The sequence below is a fragment of the Xiphias gladius genome, chromosome 16, assembly GCF_016859285.1.
Source record: "Xiphias gladius isolate SHS-SW01 ecotype Sanya breed wild chromosome 16, ASM1685928v1, whole genome shotgun sequence".
Taxonomy (NCBI): domain Eukaryota; kingdom Metazoa; phylum Chordata; class Actinopteri; order Istiophoriformes; family Xiphiidae; genus Xiphias; species Xiphias gladius.
In genome coordinates this window covers 20,513,328-20,536,082 of record NC_053415.1, presented here as the reverse complement: position 1 = coordinate 20,536,082, position 22,755 = coordinate 20,513,328, and the positions used below count along the sequence as shown (strand labels likewise).

Sequence of the window (22,755 nt, the reverse complement as noted above, 5' to 3'; positions counted from 1 at the left end):
ACCTTTTCAAATATATTATTCATTGACAGTGTTGCACGAGTTATCCTGTTGGCAATAAAGCAACGCTTGAAGATTGCATCACATTTGATCACTCCACGAAGCTCATTCCATCCGTTCCTTCACTTGCATGTTATCAGACTGCTGCAGGAAATAGCCAGAGGAAACCCTGACAGATGAGGAGCAATAGTCATTAAGGTCATAGTCGTAGGAGTTGGATGCTCCACCTTCATGTCACACGGGCTGTATCTGAAATTCAGTTATTCTTTATTCCCCACACTCAGTGGGGATTAAATACAGCTGAATTAATACAGCTGCTAATAACGTTAATGTTCCTTTCAACAATGCAACAGAGGTTTTGATTCAATTATATTGTTCAACAAATGAAGTGATAGTTAGTGTTGGTGTTGTACTAGACTGGATTATAATTCAGCCTTTCTAGTATTCTGCCCCCCTCATGTGTGTAAATAGGGAGGACAAAAAAAAAGGCCAAAAATGATGCGTTATGCATCATTTTAATCACATGCCCACAAAATCCTGCTTAGCATGGATAACCAATCTTTTAGATTGGTTATCAACTACTAAAAGAAAGAATACACACAATATATTTTTGCAATGACTGGCTCATTGGCGAGACCCATATTCTTTTTGAGTCTCCATAGTTATCAATGAATATGAGATTGCTTTTATTTGGTCTGTTATACTTATTTATCCATTTATTTTAATTGAACTTATAAATATATTTAAAATTTTCTCTAAGCACTTTTGTCAGCATTTGTTAAATGTGCTCTGTAAATAAACTTTACTTGACTGTCCAAAACTTCTCAACAACTCATGTGCGTGTCTCAGCAAAATTTGCCACAGATATTTATGGTCCCCTCCCGGAACATGAATCTTGTAGACCGCCTAACTCCAGGGCCTCACCATGCACTCTTTATTCGTGACCACTTAACAAAAGCTCTCCATTTTCATCTCCCCTTACAGGCTCTTGATGTGCGCTCGTCGATCCTAGCCTTCTGACTAACTAAGACTATTAGACTCATCAAAACAAATGAGACCCACACACATGCACTGAATACTTACGGTCCATAAGCGGGCTCTCTAAGCTTTTATTGCTTCAGTAGATGGACTCATGATATTCAAAGATTAAACGGCTAAAGCATGAGGAGGAAGAAAAGACGAGGGAGAAGAGAAAATGACATAAATCCTAGCTAAACAAAATCGTTACTTGTCTCAAATTAAATTAATTATCTGTCTTTGACAATGCAGTGTAATTTGATTCCAGCGTCTTTTATTTCACTAGGCCTGAGAAGCGCCGAGGCCCACTGACTGCTCTCCTTATCAGGATGGGTGATAAAAGAACATGGCTCTGAGGCAAAGTAACAGCAATAATCAAATTAGTTGTTTATCCCAGTTCCATTGGGTGACATTTACTTTGCCTTGGCGGCAGGGCATCTAACTAAGTATAATCTAATTTCCTCAGAGGGAGATAGGATTAAAATGTTCCGACCTGATGAGGCCGTGGCTTCACGAGTCTGCATCAAATGCTTTCGCCAAATCTTTGTGCACTTTGGTTCCCACGTTTTTCATAAAGGGCAGGTGTGCATGATGATATGGTCTGGTATTCCGCGTGAAGAACGTATTGACGACAGAGGAGTGCGGAGCGACGTGCACCGTATTTCACCTGCATCTTCTGAGCAACTGGCTGATTTCCTACGAATTACATCCCAAGGCAATATTTGGTCCTGTTCCGTTTGTGGCCAAACTCAGATGAAGTGTCCAAATGTGTTCATCTAAATGCCTTTCTCTGTGACTGAATGAAGTGTTTGAAAACGTTTGTGAACAAATTAATGATGAACAGCCTGGGGCAGACCGTCAGTTCGCCGTAACGATGTTAGGTCCTAGAAGGGGCAGTATAAATTGGGCATTAGAAGTCACAGGGAAAGGTCTTGGCTTAGAGTGCTTTGGAATGGGACTGCCATGGACTCTCAAACGTTCACATGTAGGAGGAAAAAAAATGTAGGTACGTGTGCCCTTGTTTTGCTTCATGAATGAATATTTCACAGGGTTTAGATGTCATTTTGACACCTTGCGTTGTATTTGTGTTTGACAGGAAAGCATTCTCGGGTATAGGGCCGGTGGATTATCTTTTGCTCCCCCCCTGTGTATTCTGTGATGAGGCTTCTGCATGTGCATGTTATGTTAGAAGGCTTGTCTGACTGTCCATGCATGCTGTGTGAATGAAAAGGTAAAAGCCACAGTGGAAAGCCTCTCCGCTCCTTTCCTCCCCTCTCCAGTATTATCCCCATCCTGGATCCAGCCCAGAGTTGAGGGTTTGGTTTTTTCTTTTTTTTTTTTTGCTGTAGTGCCACATTTGTAGAATTTATGGGGATACTCGTGCTAACCCAAGCCAAACAAATCAGTTTTGTAGGAGACACTTTCACATTACTTGCCAAATTCTTATTCCAAACTGTGATTTTTTTTTTTTAAATATTGCTCTGCGAGTCGTTGCGGGTGAGGGACCTTGGTTCGAGCTGACAGTGCCCCCCCCCCACGGCACTGCGGAGTGGGGGGGCACAGCCACGGGACACAAACTGTGCGTCCGTCCGAGGCGCGAGCTCGGGTCAGCAGAGTGAGATGACAGGAAAAGAAAGGGCCCCTATCTGATTTTAAAAGAGGAGCGTCGTTAACCCCACCCCCACCAGAAAAAAGAAGAAAAAAAATTCAATTTTGTAAAACCATTCTTAAGATGTTCTGTATTTCAGTATTTCTTCAGCCGATATGTTGGGACAGTGCGACCATTTCACTGTTCTTCAGGTTTTAAATGGCCTCAATTGTCAGACACTCGCCGCTGTAATGGAGACGGACGAGTCATCGTTGTTGGCTGAGTCTCTGCCAGGTCGACTCATCCTACATTCGCTCGTAGGTGCAGTTGGATATCAACAGGTGCGTCTGGCGCGCAGGCAATCGACGCACACCAGGGCAGTACAGTGCGAGGCTCCGCTTCCCCCTGCGAGCCCAGCGGTTTAATTACAGCCACGAACAGCAGATGGCTCTCTTGAGTTTTTAATTTCCGTGCCTGTGATTGTGACTCAGGTGATATTCGCCCCGGAGCAAGGGGAGTCCGAGGCGGCATCCGAGGTGGCCGAACGAGGTGTTTGGGCGGTGGGGGAAGCATTGAGCGGATCTCCAGTAGCGTGTGGCTCGCATGCGACCATCCCGCAGTCGGTGGCGGGCGTTTACGTGACGCCTCCGTGGTGCCCGAGCGAGGGGGAAAACGTCCGCCCTCCTCCGGTGTCCGTCGCTGTCCGTGGTGCTTAAAGCCCACACGGAGCAAACGGGGCGCGCAGCCCCGGAGGGTTCGCGGTTAAATATCATATCAATGTGCTTCTTCCCCACAAAGCACGAGAAGCAGCGGGCGTTTCTCGTCTCCTGACACGGAGCATACAGTGACACTAATCCACCGAGATCTTTTTGTCTGTTTGTTTGTCTGTGTACACAAGTTTGTCTGTAACAGTGAGGTGAAACCACAGTCAGGCACATGCCATCCTGTCAGCCCGGGCTCAGATTTATCATTCCCGTAGTGGGTCCCAATTCATCGGGTTTCTAATCTTGAAGTAAATGTACCGGGGGGCGAGCCGAGGCTTTTAAGGATGCAATCTTACCATCTGATTGCAGCACTCGCTCATTCCCCCCCTTCGGGAAACGAATACCCCCCTTTGGTGGTCGAGAGGGAGGGAGCGGTGTGTGTGTGTGTGTGTGTGTGTGTTTGAGGGGGGGGGGCATCATCCTCCTTACTCAGGCGTGAACTAACGAGCGGTCAGGACTTGTTGAGGGGAAGGATATGTTGATCCGGGGAATACGGACTGAAAGCGAGCGATCACCTCGTCCTATCGGCTTTTCTCTCCGAGCGTGGGAAACTAAATTGCGCGGTGTATCACTGGCGCTACTCTCTCTCTCTCTCTCCTCGCCCCCCCTTAGGGCTCTATACGGAAATCCCGCTGGGTCGGAGTGTGCGCTGATCGCCGGAGGGTTGAAGTTTATTTGTATGCAGCTTGTCACACAATGCAGACGTCATCCTTACAGGACTCAGATCAGCTATGGTTATGTGTGTGTTTTTTTTCTTTTCTCCCCCCCCTCTCCCCTGGCTCCTATCGCGCCCACCCGCCTGTGTCTGTGATTGTGGAATATAGAGAAGGGAATGTGTTTTGAGAGCATTATCCGGCCGATCGCCAGGTAGTTTGGGTAGAACTTTGCATTCATTTAGCCCGCCGCAGCCATTTATATCTGCACGGTGGCGCATTTCCGCGCCTCTCCAAATGTGCGGCTGTTGATCCGTCGTCGCGGACTGCCCTCCTGCGAACTTGGGAGTTCGTTGCGCCTTCGCTCGGGCGCTGATCCTCGCAGGAGGCGCCCGCCCGTATGCGCTTGATCGCTGGCGGCGCACGTGCCCGGGCGTCCCCACCGCCGCTCGCACGGCGACTTGCGAGAGAGCAGCCTCGACCGGCGGGAGGAGGAGAGAAACGGAGGGCGAAGGGAGGAAGAGAGTGGGTGAATGTGCGGTGAGGACGCTGCAGCCGGAATTGGACATTTAAGGCGGCGAGCGACCGAACGTGTCACAGACAGTGAACCAAATCATCACTTTGCAGGTATGAACAATCCTCCGAATTCCCGGGCCGCCTGAGTTTGGCGTAGCTCTCCATCAGGACCGTGCTTATTGATGCATGGGTGAGATTACGCATGAACTGATCTCATTTTTCCCATCATGTCCAAGAATTTTTCGAGTGATGATAGCAGCCCTTTTAATACCACGATTACCATGTAGTGTTTGGACAGAGAAGAAAGACGGCTTCTAAAAATACATTTGACATTTGACACCACGGAACGGATCACTTAGCCCGCCACCATGGGACTGTGACCCAGGCTGCGAGCTCTGAGAGGCGGCTGTTTGTGTAGTCTGTGCTCCGTGTGCAGACCGGACCTGAGCAGTTGTGACATTTTGAGCCATGGCTGCTGCTATCGCAAGTGGGCTGATCAGACAGAAGAGACAGGCGCGGGAGCAGCATTTAGACCGGCCCTCGACCAACCGACGGAGGAAGAGCCCCAACAAGAACAAGGGGCTCTGCAATGGGAACCTGGTCGACATCTTCTCTAAAGTGCGCATCTTCGGCCTCAGGAAGCGGAGACTACGGAGACAAGGTCTGGGAACTTTAGTGTGCAAGGTGCCTTCGTTGTGCAGTCAGTGTAAAGATGTGCATACATTGAACCACTGGTTGATCGCTTAATTAGGCCTTTATCGTAATTACTTTTCCACCTACGTGGTTAAAACACACAAGGCAATAATGGAATAATTACCGATTACATAGACCTGCCAAATTGCACCTCTGCGTAAAAAGTTAAATTGAGTGGGAGAATGCATTGTTTTGTTTTTTTTGTTTTCTTAGCCACATGCTTGAAAACAACAAAGCTGCCTCTGATTTACACGCAGCCCCAGGTATCTGACGGGCTCCTGACCAATTGTACCAAACGGTTCAGACAGGCTTTACCGGGCTGTCACCTCGGCGATTTCTGAAAGGGGCCTGATCATTATGAAGCACGTAAAAGATGCGCTGAGCTGTTTTACTTTATAAGCACATCGCAAGAGCCAGAAATGAAAGTCATTTGCATGCAAGCGAAAAGGTCAGTATCTCCCGCGGAACGGAGGTCACGCCTTTCAAACATCATCTTTTCTCGCATAATTTTGCGAATGGCCTCTCGTTGCTCAAGCTGATATTCCTTCCACTTGTGCAAATGTCATGAACAATTTTTTATTTTTGCTCCAATGTGGCAACCTGGGATTGTTAAAGATCACTGTCAACAATTATTTAGCTGCTGGAATCATTGCCAACTGCAAGGATACAAAAACGAAGTAGGATGAGTCACCCAGGAAAGAAATTACTCGTTTTTTCCTCTTATTAGTGAATGATGAAGGTGGCACTGTGTTCTTCTTGGAATCATCAGGTATCTAACCTGTTGCACCAGGGCTACTATAACTCTAACTGATTAAACGCCCTTAAGCATTCCTAATTTTATGGGGAATTAAGATTACAAACATCATTTGTTTTAACAAGGTGCCTAGAAGCAGTGTTTAATCTTTCATCTTGTTCACAAAGAGAGCCATTTTGATAACTGAGTCTCTCTCATCCTCCGTCTGTGTAATACTGGAGCTGAACAACACTGTGAAACGTCCCCTTCAGTAGCCCTCAGTGATTACACGGATTAACATGGCTCTGGTAAAACATGATCTTTACGATAGCACACAGAGGACACATCTGGACGTGGGTCCGGTTGAATCAGAATGGCAGGTTAAAATCAGCTGTCCTCCAGCCTGCTGTTTCTGTTTCTGCCCACTGCGAGCATGTGTTTGGAACTGTGTGCGTGCGTGCGTGTGTGTGTGTGTTGTTGCTGTCCCAGTGTTTGAGTGTCTTAATTGTCTGTCCTCCTCTGTCACCTCTGAATGGGCTTGTGGCACATCTATCTTTTCTTTCGAAACCGTCTGTTGTGTATAGACGCAGATCAGAGTTGTGGACAGACGTTGTCGTCATTTGTTCAGGGAGTTAATGTCTGGCCACGCCAATAGAAAAAAAAAAACATATAAAGCTGGTGAGAGTACATTTTAGTATGCCATTGGGGGTAAAAGCCTGTGATACGGCACAGACACATCTGGGAGTCAGACATGACAAGTGGATGCCGTGTCAAGCTGCAGTTGCACCCCTGAAATGACTCGACAACATCACACCTACAACGGCCATTTCACAGAGCAGCTTGGGAACTCCCTGTGCCTCAGCATATTGATAATCCACAGAAACAGTGTCTTGAGGCTTCAGAAAGCATGACCCTGGTGTCTGGAAGATGAAAAACACTCCCACTAAAATCAAAATAGAATTACGGGGAAAGCGGGTAATTTGTTCTCATTTCTGAAGCTCTAATCAGAGCAAACACTCTGTTTTCTCTTGCTTTAATTTTGTGTTATTTGTCATTAAAGGCCTAATGGGAATACACTTCATTAATTTCAGCCTCACATGAGAATAAGTGAAATCTTTACAGTGTGATTTCAGACTTGACTGTCGGCAGTGCCTGGGAAATACTGCACATCATACCAGTGTTTCTCTCCTCACCCCTCCACACCTCTCACGCACTTTTCTTCTCTCCCTAATTCCCTTCTTCCCTCTTATTCACTGTATTATCAAAAGAGCACACAGCGTAGGAAGACAAATGGCTTGTTTGGTGTACTTAATTTAATGTCAGACTCCGGAAGGGCTTTTTTTTTTTTGAGTCAATAATGCCAAGTGCACAACAGATAATAGGTGTTGTGATAACACAGACGGACTTCCACAGTTGTCTTCATTTCCCAGGTGAGAACGACATCGGGCTTCCCCGTGACGGCTGAAAACGCAGAGAACAGAGCAGCTTTCTAACCATCCAGGCTATGATTATATATTGAAGTCACATTCAGATCCCACTGAGATCTGTCAGGATGAGGGAGTGCAGGTGTCTGAAATGCACTCTAACAGCAGTATTCCCTTTGGCTTTGAGTATCGATCTTCTGAACGAGGCTCTAGATTAGCTATTCTTATGGGCTGCATTGATTGACACTGACATAAATTGTGTTTTTGAGCCAGAGCATTGGGGTCAAATTCAAAGAAAGTGTTACCATAACTGTCATTAAACAATACTAACAATCCCCATCTTCTTTTATTCTCATTTAATTTTTGAAGTGGTATTATCCTGGCAGACTATTAATAAAAACAGAGTATCCATAGACATAGGTAAAAAACACAAAATTTAAAAGTGTTGTCTGCTGTGTGCACAGATGTGGTTTCCTGTCCTTCTCCAACACTTGAGTGAATATCCTGCAAACACGTTTTCTCTGTCCTTTCAGCTTTAATTTTAAATCATCCATGAATTTTGAAAGCAAATGTGGAGCAAGTGATCACACTGATTTTTTTTTTTTAAGGGATTGGATGTGAGTTGTAAATCCTATTACACTCAAACCCAGTAAGTGAGCTGGGGGCACATTCAGCTTGGGCTCGCCCATAATCTCACTGCTCTGGCTCTCATTATCTCTCTAGATTAGATTCATAGATCATTAGATCATGTTACAAAGATCAGACCATTAGATTAGCCAACGTGATCTAGAAACCCATTTGAGATAAATGCTTTGCTGCGCTGTGGCTGTTTATTCAAGAGTATGTTGACAGGACACAGCAGTGCGTCATCAGTCAGCTTTCAGAGTTGTCCGTATCAGATGAGTTATTGTTGAAATGTCAGAGATGTTGTTGATCTAAGAAAAATGGGAAAGGGGGTGTGAACACTGTCGTTTTCCTTTGCTTGAGCTGCTTTTCCATGACAGCAGAATCAACATGGAGGGGTTTTTCCTTCGCAGGCTGGAAAAGCCCGTCTCCTATTCCAGAAAGATCCAAAGTGGGTCAAGCAGGGCAGGGCTGACAGCGGTCTACAACTGCTGCTGCAGCTGTGCCCCGTGTGTGTCCTCTGTGCTCTGTTTGCTTTGCACTGAGCAGAACATGTGTCCATGCGCGCACACACAGACAGAGGAATGGCACAAAAGAAAATAAGACAGGAAGGGAATGAGGGAGCCGTCAGGCTGCTTTGAAAAAAAAAAAAATTAAACCTTTTGGTGACAGCCAGTTTATATGCAGAGAAGACTTCTGCTGCAGAATAACATGATTTGTGATCTTGTGGTTCTGATGCCTATTGTTTTCCAAGGAAGCCCCCTGCTGCTGCCAAACCACCACTCCGTTTCCCTAGAAACAAAGAAGTGGCATGTAGAAACATACATCGTCTCTGTTGTAAAAAAAACTAATACCAGTGCAACTGGGAAAGTCCAACTGCAGTGGAGGTGGGATACTCATCGGTGATAAATAGCGCTGTCGGTTCACCACATATATAAGGAGAGTATTCAGACAGACAAGAGACAAAAAGACAAAGAGTAACAAAAGAAAGGTGAGTCAGAAACCTCCTCAACTTAGGGAATTCCACAAAGACGGTTTTAAAGAGTGCATGCACCATATCAAGCTTGTCTGACAGAATGGAAAATGCTGTGTCACTGAGCCTTTCCTCTATATCTTTGCATGCAACATTTCTATTCTTTCTCATTGCCGTTCTCTCCTTCTCATCCTGATTTCATGCATTGTATCACTCACTCAGTATTTTTAAAAGAATGCACAAAAAAGTAGAGTGTCTCTGCGGTGTAAATAATGAGAGACATTAAATTACATCAGAACCATCTGAGACATTTTATCTGCTGGCCACGAGTAAGTTTGACCTTCAGCCAGAGTTGTATAAATGGGTTGCCTGCTTTGTAAGAATTACAAAATCCATTATGTCATAATAATGTATGCGCTAGCATACATGAATGTGTGATGTTAAACTGTCAGTCATAAAAAATGCCTCTGGTATTTAAGGATGTGATTGAATTCTAGACATATTCATGCAGATGCCTCTCAGAATAGGATTATACGTCAACTGTCAGAAATTATTGAGATTCAGCTCACACATTTTTCCCATTGTTTTATTCAATTTTATAAATTAGCTAAAATTCTACAGATTTTCATCTCACTCTGGCTGCAGCTCAGAATAACTGAAGCTCAAAACTGGAGGGAAATCCGTGTGTGTGTGCGTGTGTGTGTGTGTGTGTGTGTGATTGTGAGCTATACTGGCTGGCTCGCCCCAGGGAACGCAGCCAACATCACATGATTTATAGCACGATGGAGGAGCCAAGTTCACCTCCACACACATGCATATGCACACACACACACACACACACACACACACACACACACACACACACACACACACACACACACACACACACACACACACACACACACACACACAAAGAGAGAGTATTCACATAGCCAGCAACCAGTTTTGCAGTTTTAATTATTACAGATTGGCTCCCACTGATCTATCTTCAGAATCAATCTCACTCCCCCACATTGTTTAAATGCTGCTGATCAAAGTCATTAATCGATCGCAGGTTAGCCGACTTTGTGTGTCCGCACAAGAGTATGTGCTCATGGGAATCGTGCACTCATTAAAAATCCATATGAAAATGTGTGTGCAGTGCTTGTGTTGGTGTGGATGGGTGTGTTTTTGACAATGTGTGTTTCCCTGCTCTCCCTGCTGTGTGAAAACTCACCCTTCTCCACCGTCACTGGATTGTAGGGAATATGGGTGTGGTCTTGAGGTTATACTGCATAGTATCAGCTGGATGCTTATGTGTTGTGTTTGAAAGCATGATTAATTAATGAATTGGGCCGGACATTTTTGCTCAGTTTAAGCACAAGCAGAATTTTTCCAGAAGCATTTCAGTGTTCACACACATGTACTGTAGGTTTATTAAATTGTATCCCAACTAAATTGAAAGCTGACTGGTTAATTGCCAACAGTTCCAAGTCATTTGTCAAGCAAAAATGCGAAGCAGTTGTTGCTTTCAGCTTCTCTAATGTGAAATTTGGTCATATTTCTTTGTTTTATACCATTCGAAATATCTTTGACTTCTGTTTGAACAAAACAAGACATTTGAAGAGTCCAACTTGGGCTCAGGAAAGTTGTGATGGGCTTTTTGCACTATTTTCAGACATTTTGTTGACTAAACTATGGGAGCCCATTTTCACTGTTAAAAGAAAAGAATTGATGACAAGATAATCATCATCACAATTTAAAAAGAAAATCCTCATTGTAAATCAAAAATACGAGATGGTAAATCAAAATTATGAGACACAAAGTCAAAATTTTTTACTTTCCATTAGACTTTTCATGACCAACATTTCATTTGTTTTTCTTTTACTGGTAGAAACATGTTTCCAAACTAAATCAATAAATTAACTGAAAAAAAAAGATAAAATTACAGCTTAATTGTAATGAAAATCTTCATTAATTACAGCCGTAACATGAACTTGTAGGTGGGTAATGAGGACAATTAAAAGGATTCCTATTGTATCCTCTTTACAGAGTAAAGTATCCATTTGAGTGTTAGAAAGTCATATACAGTATACTGTAAGTTCATCAGATATTAAACCCAGTAAACAGAGAAAGGACTTTGTGTGCACAGTGACTTCTGTCTCCTGCTGAGTGGCTGCAACAGTTTTGACTGTGCGGAGTATTATAGTTAACCTAGAGAGATACTGTCACCATGCTGTCAGCCTGCTCAATGCATAGCTGAGGAACTCTGACAGTCAGATTCTGCTTTGGCCACCTTTTCATTGTTCTGGTGAGACAACAAAGCAGCGCTGCCGCATGCCGTTATAGCGGTATTGTTCGGAGACACCAGGAGAGAGGTATTTTCCTCCCCCCTGTCAGGCAGCAAGGAAAGGTGTCAGAGCTACCTAATGCCACCACTCGACAGAGCCCGTTTCAGGAGAGACTGCCTTGAGCAGTGCCCCGATAGGGTGCAAGACCTCTTGAGTTCTCCCCTATGGCCACGCTCTCTCTCTTTTTCTATCCCTTTCTTTCTCTGTCTTTTCCTCTCTTGCACATACACACACAGACACATACACATGCTTGCAAGGAGCGCGGTTTAGACTCAGGTGAAGTTGATTGTTCACCTCCCCAGGGCTTTCTTCGAATGAAATCTGGTGTGATAGCTGTCTCCACGATAAGACTAATGTTGATGGTATATGACCCCTGGGGTTGTCCATGCACACACCCAGACACACACACTCACACACACATACACGCACACGCCCAGACGAAGAAATATTGTTGCATGGCTTGAGCACAAGCGATATTTTTCCAGAGACATCCCAATGTGCAGTCCCATGCAGGTTTATTAACACGTATCCTTTTCAGTTTCCTACTCCTTCACTTTTTACATTTTCACTTTCACTTTTTTTTTTTTCTGTTATTACAAAACCACAAAATGGCAATTAAATTGCAACACGACTGGTTGAGCGGTAGTGGCGCTGGGGAATTTAACCGCAGCAGTGATTTATTTTACAGTGGATATTCTATGTGGCTAATTCCCCTGTTGGGTCAGCTAGACGGGACAGAGCAGAGGCACTCTCACATCCTACACACTAAGAACCCAGAGAGGGTGCTGTTGGGTTCATTATGGGAGTCAGACAGCCGCAGATTAATTCCGCTGCCTATAATTGGATGGCCTATCTCTGAGCATCGCAGGGCTTATGTGCCCGGAAAGTTGGCTGTGGGATTTTCCTGTGAACATACATAGGAGTCAGAAAGTAATGTAAAATAGTTCAGCACAGTGTGTCATGGTGTTTTGCAGTTAAGACCCTCAGAAAACAATATACTACTGTATAATATACTTGCTATATTTTGACATAGTTCATTTTTTGAAGCTTATATGGTTTGCTCTGGCAGTCCTTGTAACAAGCTTTTCATCATTTTGCTAAATGATAATGTCCCCCTCTGTTCTTTCTCTATTTTTCTGTCCTGCAGATCCCCAGCTCAAGGGTATAGTGACCAGGTTATATTGCAGGCAGGGATACTACTTGCAAATGAATCCCGATGGCTCTCTTGATGGGACCAAGGATGACAGCAGCAATTCCTGTGAGTATCTCGACAGTGTCTGTTGGCCCTCTTGAATATAACTCAACGAATTTCGAAGTCTGATTATTTAAAAACTTAATTATATAGGTTCCTTGAGCACAAAGTTTTTTCCAGTTACATACTACTTCACACATACACACAATCCACTGTAACAGTTGGAGAGGCTGCGTGCATGGCTCACGTCTGGTCTAGATTTATCCTCGGTTGCTGGAAATGAACCAGCAACCCTATAGTCAGTTTCTCTAACCTTAAGGACAGGATTTCACCTGATTTTTCATCGTTTTGAGCAAAAGTGTCTTCTTAAATTGCAGCTATAGGATCACACAGATTTGTCCTCCTCTCTGAAAGGGAAAGTGGACCAGGAAACAGTAGGCTTAACAGGGAGAAAAAGGTATTATTAGCTTGTTCTGGCACTGCTCCTCTAGTGCTTCGGGCTAGGTGGTTAATTTGATTCCTGTGCTTGGTGCTAACGTTGGTCTGACACTCTACTTTGTGTCACTTAACTCCTGTCAGCATGAGGAGATGTGGCACATGTCAAATCTGATAGGTTTAAGGGACTTATTGAAAAAGTGGGATTACATATAATGTGCCCAAGGGATATAACATATCATTAAAACTCCAAGATCAAATAAGTGTTGGCACCGATGTCTCCACATTAAATTTAGCATTTTTGAATTTAGCCAGAAGCCACTGAAAAACAATGGTCATAAAGTAGTTCTCTTAGCCTTCCTCTGGGCTCCAAACCTGCCAATACAGATTACTATAGGGGTCAGCAGAGGTCATTATGTCCCTTTTAAATCTTCCATAAACCCGCACTTAATCTCACAGCCAGGCCAGACCTGTTGTTTCTCACCAGTACAAACCATAGCCATTACCTACCAGACCCAAGGAGTCTGCTACAACAACAAAAGGGCTATTAAATATGCCATGTGCCAGTGGTGGCCCCAGTTACAGCCACTTCTCCGGTAGCTCTAGGTGGCCCAGGCTATGCTAGGCTAGTCACGTTCACCAGCCATGCCGCAAATTCGTCTTCAGACATTACCTAAATGCAACAGCTAGCCGTTGTATAATCTACGCTTTGTAAAGCATTAATGATAGGCAGCTTGCATTTGGATGATGAATTATCCCATAGTGTTTTTTTTTTTTTTTTTTTCCAGTGTATTTAATGTTCACCTAATGGTGAGGTCTTTCTAATGATGTTTGGTGATATTTTTATGTATATGTGTGTGTTTGCCTGTTCACATTTGTGTTTTTCAGCTTTGTTCAACCTTATTCCTGTGGGCCTCAGAGTTGTTGCCATTCAGTCCGTGAAGACAGGGTTATACATCGCCATGAACGGGGAGGGCCACCTGTACACATCAGTAAGCACTCTATTTTATTCTATTCTATATATATGCTAGATATATGTAATAAACGGACCAGTTTTCACGTCAAGCAAGACACTGTTTCCAATAAGTGTCCCTGAACGTGTCTCAGGTTAGGGATCCCTTTAAGCAGGAATTCATGCATACAGATTTTCTATTCATCAGGTTAAATGCTCCCAGAGTTTTCATTCCAAATGAAAAAAAACATTTATTGTATATCAGGTGACAGAACACGCATTTCGCTCTCTCACATGGGATTTGCTGGTTTGACATTACAGAGTATATTACAAAGTATCCATCTTTTGGTCTTATGGTCAATAAAAGAGAATTAGATGTATGCTATTTGCAAATAAATGATTTGATGCCATGACACATGTGTTTAGCACATTGTAAATCATACCTTGAAGTAAGTGGAATCCTGAGCTGTTTTTGACGAAGGAGCATTCTTTTTCACCACAGTTTGTAGTCACCCACTGCTATTGACTGCCTCTCTTCAAAAAAAAAAAAAAAAAAACTAGGCTTCGGCACGCCAGACAGCCAATGAGATGATAAGACGTCCCCCGGCACAGATAGTGCCTCTAGTCTCACTCCTCTACTCTGTCCTTTCTCAGTCATTCAAATCAATCAGCAGGAAGTACATTGGGAGTAGTGCTCCTTTCCCAGACAGGAGTATCCATCAGAATCACTGTCTCTTCTTCCCTCTGCTGTCCTCATATTCCTAATCGTTGGAGTGCAGAGGGAGGAATTGCCATCTTATTCTTCATTCATTACCTTGGAGGTTAGGGGGACTACTTCTTTTTCGGTAGAGTGCACCAGTATTCCAGTAGAATTCCCTAATACTTAATCACTGCTTGACTTAAGCCATGAAATTAAATTCAGTTGAGGAGGATTGACCTAGAATCCTATAGATTTTGTTAAAGAATTGCATCGTGGGGATTATGAATTAATATATTATGGGTACACTATTCTGCATAATACACAAGAAGACATAATTAAACAATTTGTTGTTTGCACACATCTTTTTTTCCCTTGTAGACACGCACTCCAGCACATTTGATTGCAGAAATGTAGCTCTACAAAGTATTAAGTTGATTTTAATACCCAATCAGCAACTTTTATAGATGTAGACACTGCAGTCAAGAAGGTTTTTATTCATTCAGTTCATTCAACTCATGAGCACACCTCACTCTCTTTTGCATGGGTGCCCTGTGCAAAAGCAAAAATCCAACATTTAGCCAAAAATGAAAACTTTAAAAAGCTGCAAATACAGGATAAAGATAAAAATTTAGAAAGGGTAACAAGGGCATAAAACCAGCAATAAATAAAAGCTGAGCAGAACAATATGGGATGATATTGTTCATACATACATATATACAACATAGATAATCTCTTTGTGTGTTTCAGTGCTTCCTTTACAGAATTAATGCAGAACTAATTTAGAATCATGTGTTGTTATTATGACCGTTGCCCAGTACATATATTAATAGTTACAACCGTATAAATCATAAAAATCTGATTATACTGTACTGTACTGTATGCACAGTTTGAAAATGTTGTAAGGGGTAGACAAAATAATCATTTCAAAATAAGTAACTTACTTACTATTAAAAAAAAAAAAAAAACACTAGTTCACAGCCAGGTTAATTTATGTTACATACTAATTAACGATGTTTACCAAGCCCACTGCATATGGCCAACCTTTCATATTTCTGTTACTTAGATTCAACGTGTGATCACTGTTCCTTTTCGTCCACACAGATTTGTCTGTGTCTGGCATATGCTCTCATGATTTTCCATGCTACTCCACTTGTCACATTCAGTAATTGTGGAATTTGTGATGCCTGCAAGCTGATCACCGATGATTTGGCATCTCTGTAGTAAGCAGACAATTGCTGCTGTGAAAACTCACATCTAAGTGTTGATTGCCAGACCTGCTTTATAGCTGATAAATGCTGCTAATTGGCATTCACACTAACCCCCTTTCTACAGCAGTGTTTGTGACTGTGATCATGGGACATCAGAGTCTCTTATCATTGAGTGTTTATGTTATATTTCCACTACCCTCTGGTCATGTTTAGTCCATCTAGAAGTGCTGTGAAGAGGGTCTCATTGAGCCCAGTCGGAGCACTGTGTTCCTTCAGCACAGGTTGCCTTGCTCCTCTCTTCACATAGCTCCCCTGCTCCATTTGCAGCTTATTTCTGTGCTAATGGAGGTTCTGATCAGACCTCAACTATCCCGCCACCCACTCAAAGGTCTCTTTTTTGCTCTTTAGTGTGTGAATTACTCCGATAATGGTAGCCTTGTAAGATGTTCTTCATCCTCCTCCATGTCCTCCTCCCCCTTCCTCTGTAAGCAAGGTACAACTATTCCGCCCATAATCATTCTGTTCATTTGCAAGTGAGGATATGATAGTCAAACCTTTCTACCCATTAGGGGTATTTGATTGTAGTGCACTCATATTTTCAGGATATACTTTGAAGGTTATAGTAATGCAGAGTATAGGGAAATTCTGCTTAAAAAAAAACCCAACCTTTTTCTTTTTTTTTTCCTGTTTTTGGAGAAAATATCCTTTTTCAACATAGAGTTGTTTCCCTAAAGCCAGATCATTTTTACTAACTAGAATCCACTTGGTCAGTTTTTCACAATATCAAATATTAAATACATTACACAGAGGCTTTTACTGTGATGACGTACTTTGATGAGTGACACTCAATTTTTTAACAAACGAAGCGAATCAAAATGAGAGTCCCACTCTATCAGAAAATAGATGGAGAGCCCATTCAAGGCCTCTGGTAGTGCATCATATTCTTTTGTGTTAGGCACCCAAGGCGCAGCGTGCGGCTCAAATGACAGAGATAGCATCAAAGTGGCTGTGCAGCCTGGCACAAAGGACACACCATGGAATAAAGGAGAGTTCAATCATCTCACCCCTTTTCAATCTGCTCCTTTTGTATCCGAGCCAATAAACTCCCGGCTAATTCCTCCTCCAGGCTGGTCCCAGGATAAGGCATTTCCTCTCAAATGTTGTAAGAAGAGAGGAATTCTTCCAGCTTGTTGTAGAAGGTAGCGGTAAGACGACTTATGTTAGTCTCTGGATAACTGGAATAGAACTTTATATGCAAAAACAGAATATTTAAAATGAGATAAAACATGAAAACCTCAATTATTCTATAGGGACTACATTATTAAATCCCTAAAAGCAAACAAGGACGTGTTGGATTGTATAGTTTTGTTACACATGATGAAATGGGGTGCCGGAGAATGCAACTCCCTTGTGCTGATTTTGTTGTTGTTTTGTTGTCCTGCTAATACCGTCTCCTACCACATCTCAAGTGTAAAAGTTGGGCATTTCATGGTTGGCTGGTTTTCTTTAGAACTAGTTCCCCATCCCCTCACTTCACTGGAGCCTCTCACTGCAGGCTTTCTTTATCAGGAGTCTGCACTTGTTAGTGCTACCTTTCATGATTGTCACATTGACTTGCCACATCACTTGAGTGGCCCCTTTAGAAATGAAATCCTTGAGAGGGCCAATCTGGAGCAGTGCAGTGGCTTTAGCTTCACTTGTTAGAGGCTGTATCATCACTAGTATGAACACAGGAGACTGAGGGCATCTGTTTCCTGTGATTCAGAATGTTTGAAAGCTCGAATGAGCTTGATGTGAAGGCTCCCTCAGTTTACTTCAGTATGAAATGAAAGTGCAGGGGCCGCTATGTTTAGGGAAGAATAGAGAAGAGTAGCTTATTCAGGAGTCGGTGGTGTGAAACCAAGAGAGTCCTTTTGAAAACGCTCAAGACAGGATTCCCTTGTGTTCGGATATTTGATATTTTCCTACCGACATTCTTATTCATCTTCAACCTTTTCTGCCACTTTCCTAAAGCTGTTCTCATGTGTTCCATCTATTAGGGACATTGTCCCTGGGATGCCCTTTGCTCCCTTGCTTTCATCTACATGTGTCTTGCAAAAGCATGGCATTTCATTGGTGGAGAATTCAGTTCCACCTGATATTCAAATGACCTTTCAGTGTGAGATCACAGAAGATTAGGATATTTAAAAAAAGATTAATTTGAGATGTGTGCACATCTAGATTTATTTTTTATCTTCTAGGGCTGCAACTAACAATTATATTCATTATCGATTTAATTTGCAGATTATCCTCTCCATTAATCGATTATTCATTTTTTCCATAAAATGTCAGAAAGTAGTAAAACATTTCTGTTATTATTTCCCATGGCCCAAGGTGATATCTTCTCTAACTACAATATCGATCCATTGCATTTTTATTGTTAACAGTGCTGAAAGGGTAAACCTGTGACAGCATAAACAAATAAACCTATTCATTTTAGAGGAATCCTCACAATCTGCGAATCAATCCGCATTAGTCTTTTCATTTCATGTTCAATTTTGGTTAACTTAAACACCCGAAATCACACCATTGACCAACAGCCAAAATCTCTGAGGGAAGAGAGAACAAGACAGTCCAAAACAGAGGAAGCTATGTTAGCTCATTAGCTGTGTTGCACCATACACTTTTATATAACTATGCTCTGCTGTTGTATAAGCTGCTCCACAAAGGAGGCATGATCTGCAGTGAGGAAACAAGAGTCGATGACGCAAATATGTCTCTTGATTAAACTATGCTTGGAGAGCCATTATGCTTCACTAACCCCAGCATGGTTTCATCTGGACAGCATGTTAACATTAGCTTGCCAGCCCCCTTGTCTACTAGCCCCGTGAGTAGTCACCACGTAACCACCACGCATTGCAAGGATGCCTGGATGAACTTTGCTATTTCACGTTCTGTTGTGACCAGGGTTTAAGTGTAAAGATGAAAGGAAAGAGAACATAACAAAATAAGACAAAAGCTATTCCAGTTATGCACTTACAGTACATACATATGTATACAAATATACATATATGTACATATGAAGAGCATAATTGTAGATACATGAAGGTCAACAGAATTGTAACACCTCTTTGCATGACATCATGTGTGTACGAGCACACGTGTATGTGGGTTTGTGCTTGTGTGTGTTGGTTTAGGCTACATGCAACATCAGTGCCCAAGAGATGAAATTGTGTGAACATGTTTTATCGGTGTTTAATGCAAACTTGCCATGAATGAAGATGATCTCTCCCAAGTTTCATGGTTGTTTTATGTAAGGAGAAACAATGAAGGCCAGGCGTCAGGGGCATCCCAGGTTCTTTTAATGCAAATGGAGCCTCTGGCATTTGGATGTGAAGTACTTACACATTTAAGTAGTCAGACTGATACTCTCACTTTTTTTGATAAATTGCATAAAACACACACAATTAAATTTTCAAACATGCAGTAACTGTTTTGACAGGGAAAGTGATTCAGTATTCATCACCTTGACATACCACAGCAGCATGACTGATGGGAACTCAGGCATAAGTGAGAGGTCAGTCAGCACTATCTTTATTGAAGACTTCTCACATTTGTGAAGAAGAGTCACCGTTTGTGTGGAAGTTTTGAGTAAACAAATAACTGAGATCCTGCTGTAAAAAAGTGGTACCTGTAAAATAATTTTAAAGAAAACAGACATCTCTTGCATCTTCGTTTAGGGATTAAAACATACCTAAATTTTGTTGGTCATAAACTAAGCTTCTAAAAAGTTCCCGTTTAGGTCTTTAACCACTTGAAAAAATCTAAAGAGACACATAAAATACAGTAGTCTAACAGCAGAATAGCAGAGGGGTGCTGACCATGATATTTTCAGATTCCCACAGATTTCGGGTACCTATAGTAATTACTAGGAGGATTTTGCCTCCAAAGGATTGTCAAGCTCAGAGTTGAGGTGGAGGGAGCCTCATTATTTCCAAAGCGTTGCTCTCTTTTGCCTTTAATGCAGTGTCAGTGTCAGGAGCGGTGGTGGTCATAAGGGCTGGAGGGAGAACAGCTTCATGCATTAATGAACAACAAGGTCGGAGGTAGGCGTCAAAGCCGAACTGGTGAATTGCTGGCAGGGGCCAAGAGGAGCTAAGAATAAAATGACCAGTCCTTCGGCCATTTAGTATCCCTGTCGTTATTAATGGCTTTCTAATGGATGTACACTCTTGGCTTGTTATACACTCTTCAACACACATTGGCTTAATATTGTTATTTAGAGAACTTCCTTCTTTGCAGAATTGTCTCAGTTCAGTTTGCTCTATGGAGCTGTAGTTTGGGTTGTGCCAGTGGAAAAATTAGTTTTGCATCACAGCAGTGAGTTACCTAACATAAAACGGGGAGTCCCCACACAGTGTGTTTGGCTTTACCCGTGGGGATGATGCGCCTCTAAAGTATAACTCATAAATTCAAAACACAGCAAATTTGTCCTCTATTTCTTTCAAGGTCAACAGCTTAAGGTCTGTTAATATCAGATCGCCCCATGTTCCTCAATCACTCTCTTATTCCCCTATTTATTTAACGTAATTAAGAGTCAGCAAGTGCAGCCGTTTTCTGAATCACTTTTTTGCATTACACGTACCGTATTTATGATATGCAGTATAGCAGAGCAGTTACTGAATGTGCTGGGAGGAATATCAGGAAATATTTAATGGCTCAAGAAAGTCTCTTAGAGACTAACACTATAAGACCAAATCATCACCATTAACCTGCCAAGTTGTGTAATGTACATACCAGAAAGGGGAGAGGCTTTTAAATTCAATTGAGATATTTTTGCCGTGAGCCTTGTTACAGTGTCATCCCACCCTTTTATCACGTGCCCATGTTGTGAAGGAATTTCAGTTAACTTCCTGGAGCATTGCATTAATTCAGATGGTGTACTGCTTGCATCAGCTGCTTCATTCAAGCTGCACTATCAGTGGCTCTTTTGTTAGCTTCTTGGCTACCAGCTGACCATAATAACATTCTATCACACCATTGCGTTTTTTTTTTTTCACAATTTCTCTGCTTATTCTCTCATGCTAATGAATTTTCTGATGCACTTCCTTGTGTCTTCTTTATGTGCCAGTAGTTGATATAACTAAGATTAGTTCTCTGAGCAGAACTTTCCTTGCTGCTCAGATTCTTTAAGAGCTCCCACATAGAGCAGAGCCTTTCCCACCAAATTTAACTCTATAGCTATTTCATATTGATGGTCAGTTCCCTAAGTGTCTATCACTGAAATTATGTTTACTAATCCCCACTTCTGGTCCCATGCTTGCAGAACAATCAGCCAATTCATGGGTTGCAATTCTCCTCATGTCCTGAAACCTAAAACATACTGTTGGTTTACACCAACATACTTATGCATAACTTTACCGTTTGCTCTATGGGATGGTGTTGCATGTACATAACCGGGAAGTATATGGTGCGCAAAGGAAACCTGGAAATGAAAACGTATTTATCAACCAAGAAAAATACTTTTTCAAGACAGTGCCAAGCTGTTTTTATAAGAGCTGTCATACATAGTTCATATTGATGACTCTCATCTGCAAGTTACTTTTTGAACTGCTCCATTTTATGTTACCTTTTCCCAGTGGATTCTTTGCTTCAGTTTAGTGCTTTGCATTGGTGATCGCCCCCCCCCAAAGCTACACAGCGTCCTTTCCTCTACCAGCCAGTGTTGTACTGTACAAGACCATAGTTCCCCAGCTATAGAATTGTGCTTGCTGGTTGCTCTCACAGCCTGCAGAAGCCTCTGTGAGCATCCCAGAAATCCATTTTCAGCATCTCTAAAGTTGTTTAACTGTGTCTTTATAGAAGCATGTTCAAGCTGTATTTTTCCTCCCAGAGTGGACTGACTTTCTGCTATGGTGGCCATCAGCCAACTATCGATCTGTCAGCTAGAGCTTACACTGAATCTCTCTCATCCATCTGGGATAATCCTTACATCTCTATTAAAATGGAGTGGCCGAAAACACACACAGTGGTTAGTCATCATGGCAAGGATGCTGCAGAAAATGGCTATAAATTATGTGCTGCTGACAGATAATGAGAACGCAGGAGACTGGAAAGAATATAAATAGTGCCTCGACCGGTTGGGAGAATAGGAGTTTGGAGAGAAAGAGGGGAAAGGGAACTCTGAGGTGTGTTTTGCAGGGAAAGCCCTAGTGTGGTCAATATAATCAGTGTAGCGTGCAGACAACTGCTGCTTGTTGCCCCCATTTGTCTGCTGCTCCTTCTGCTAAAAGCATGCACCATTTTGAGCAACACAGAAACACATCAACCAATAAAACCAGCAGCCTTTTAGAAACTCATAGTGGAATATTAATTTATTTATTTCTGAACAGTGGAAATGTTATTGATCCCCTCTCGTCTCCGTAATTACCTTTTAAGTCATAATCTTTAGGTGTGGCCATTTTCATATGGGAAGTCCTAATCTATTAATATGGGCTACCACACATGCTGTGTGGTAATAGATTGTATTTGTGAGTGCATGAATCATTTGGCTTCAGTCATGAATGAATGAATAGCAAAGTAAACATGAAAATGCTCGAATGGATGATTAGCTGTGATTCGTTCATTAGTTACTCTAAAACATCTAAACTTCAATCATTTGTCAGAATCTGTGTTTATATTGGTCTCGGTAAATTGATTTTGAAAAGTTTGTCACAGGATATTCATTAACTTGGAAGAGCCTTCACAACACAATGGGATTGTTTTTATTTTTACACATTTAGTTTCTGTCTGAAGCTCAGCATGGCAAAATAAAACATTGTAGATGTTCAAAACAATATTCACACCTGCTGTCCTAAAGTTGCACTGATTTGAATTGGATATTGACCTAAAGCCTTCCCAACTACAGGGAAAAAAGCTAAGCTTCAAGTTGTTTGGTTTTCTTACAGAAAAGAGGACTACAATGAAAGGTTTGGTTT

General features: G+C 42.3%; 1 protein-coding gene across 6 annotated transcripts in view; it reads left to right on the top strand.

Annotated features, from left to right (window-relative positions):
* Nucleotides 1–22,755, top strand: part of fgf14 (fibroblast growth factor 14) — a 101,945-nt gene that overhangs the window by 57,121 nt on the left and 22,069 nt on the right. For 5 of the 6 annotated variants that reach the window (XM_040147687.1, XM_040147683.1, XM_040147682.1 and 2 more), the window contains exons 2-3: nucleotides 12,460–12,570; nucleotides 13,828–13,931. In XM_040147687.1, coding sequence (XP_040003621.1) covers nucleotides 12,460–12,570; nucleotides 13,828–13,931 — 215 coding nt within the window. Of the gene's footprint in view, nucleotides 1–5,003; nucleotides 5,197–12,459; nucleotides 12,571–13,827; nucleotides 13,932–22,755 lie in introns of those variants that run through there. The other variant, XM_040147684.1, reaches the window with a different exon arrangement.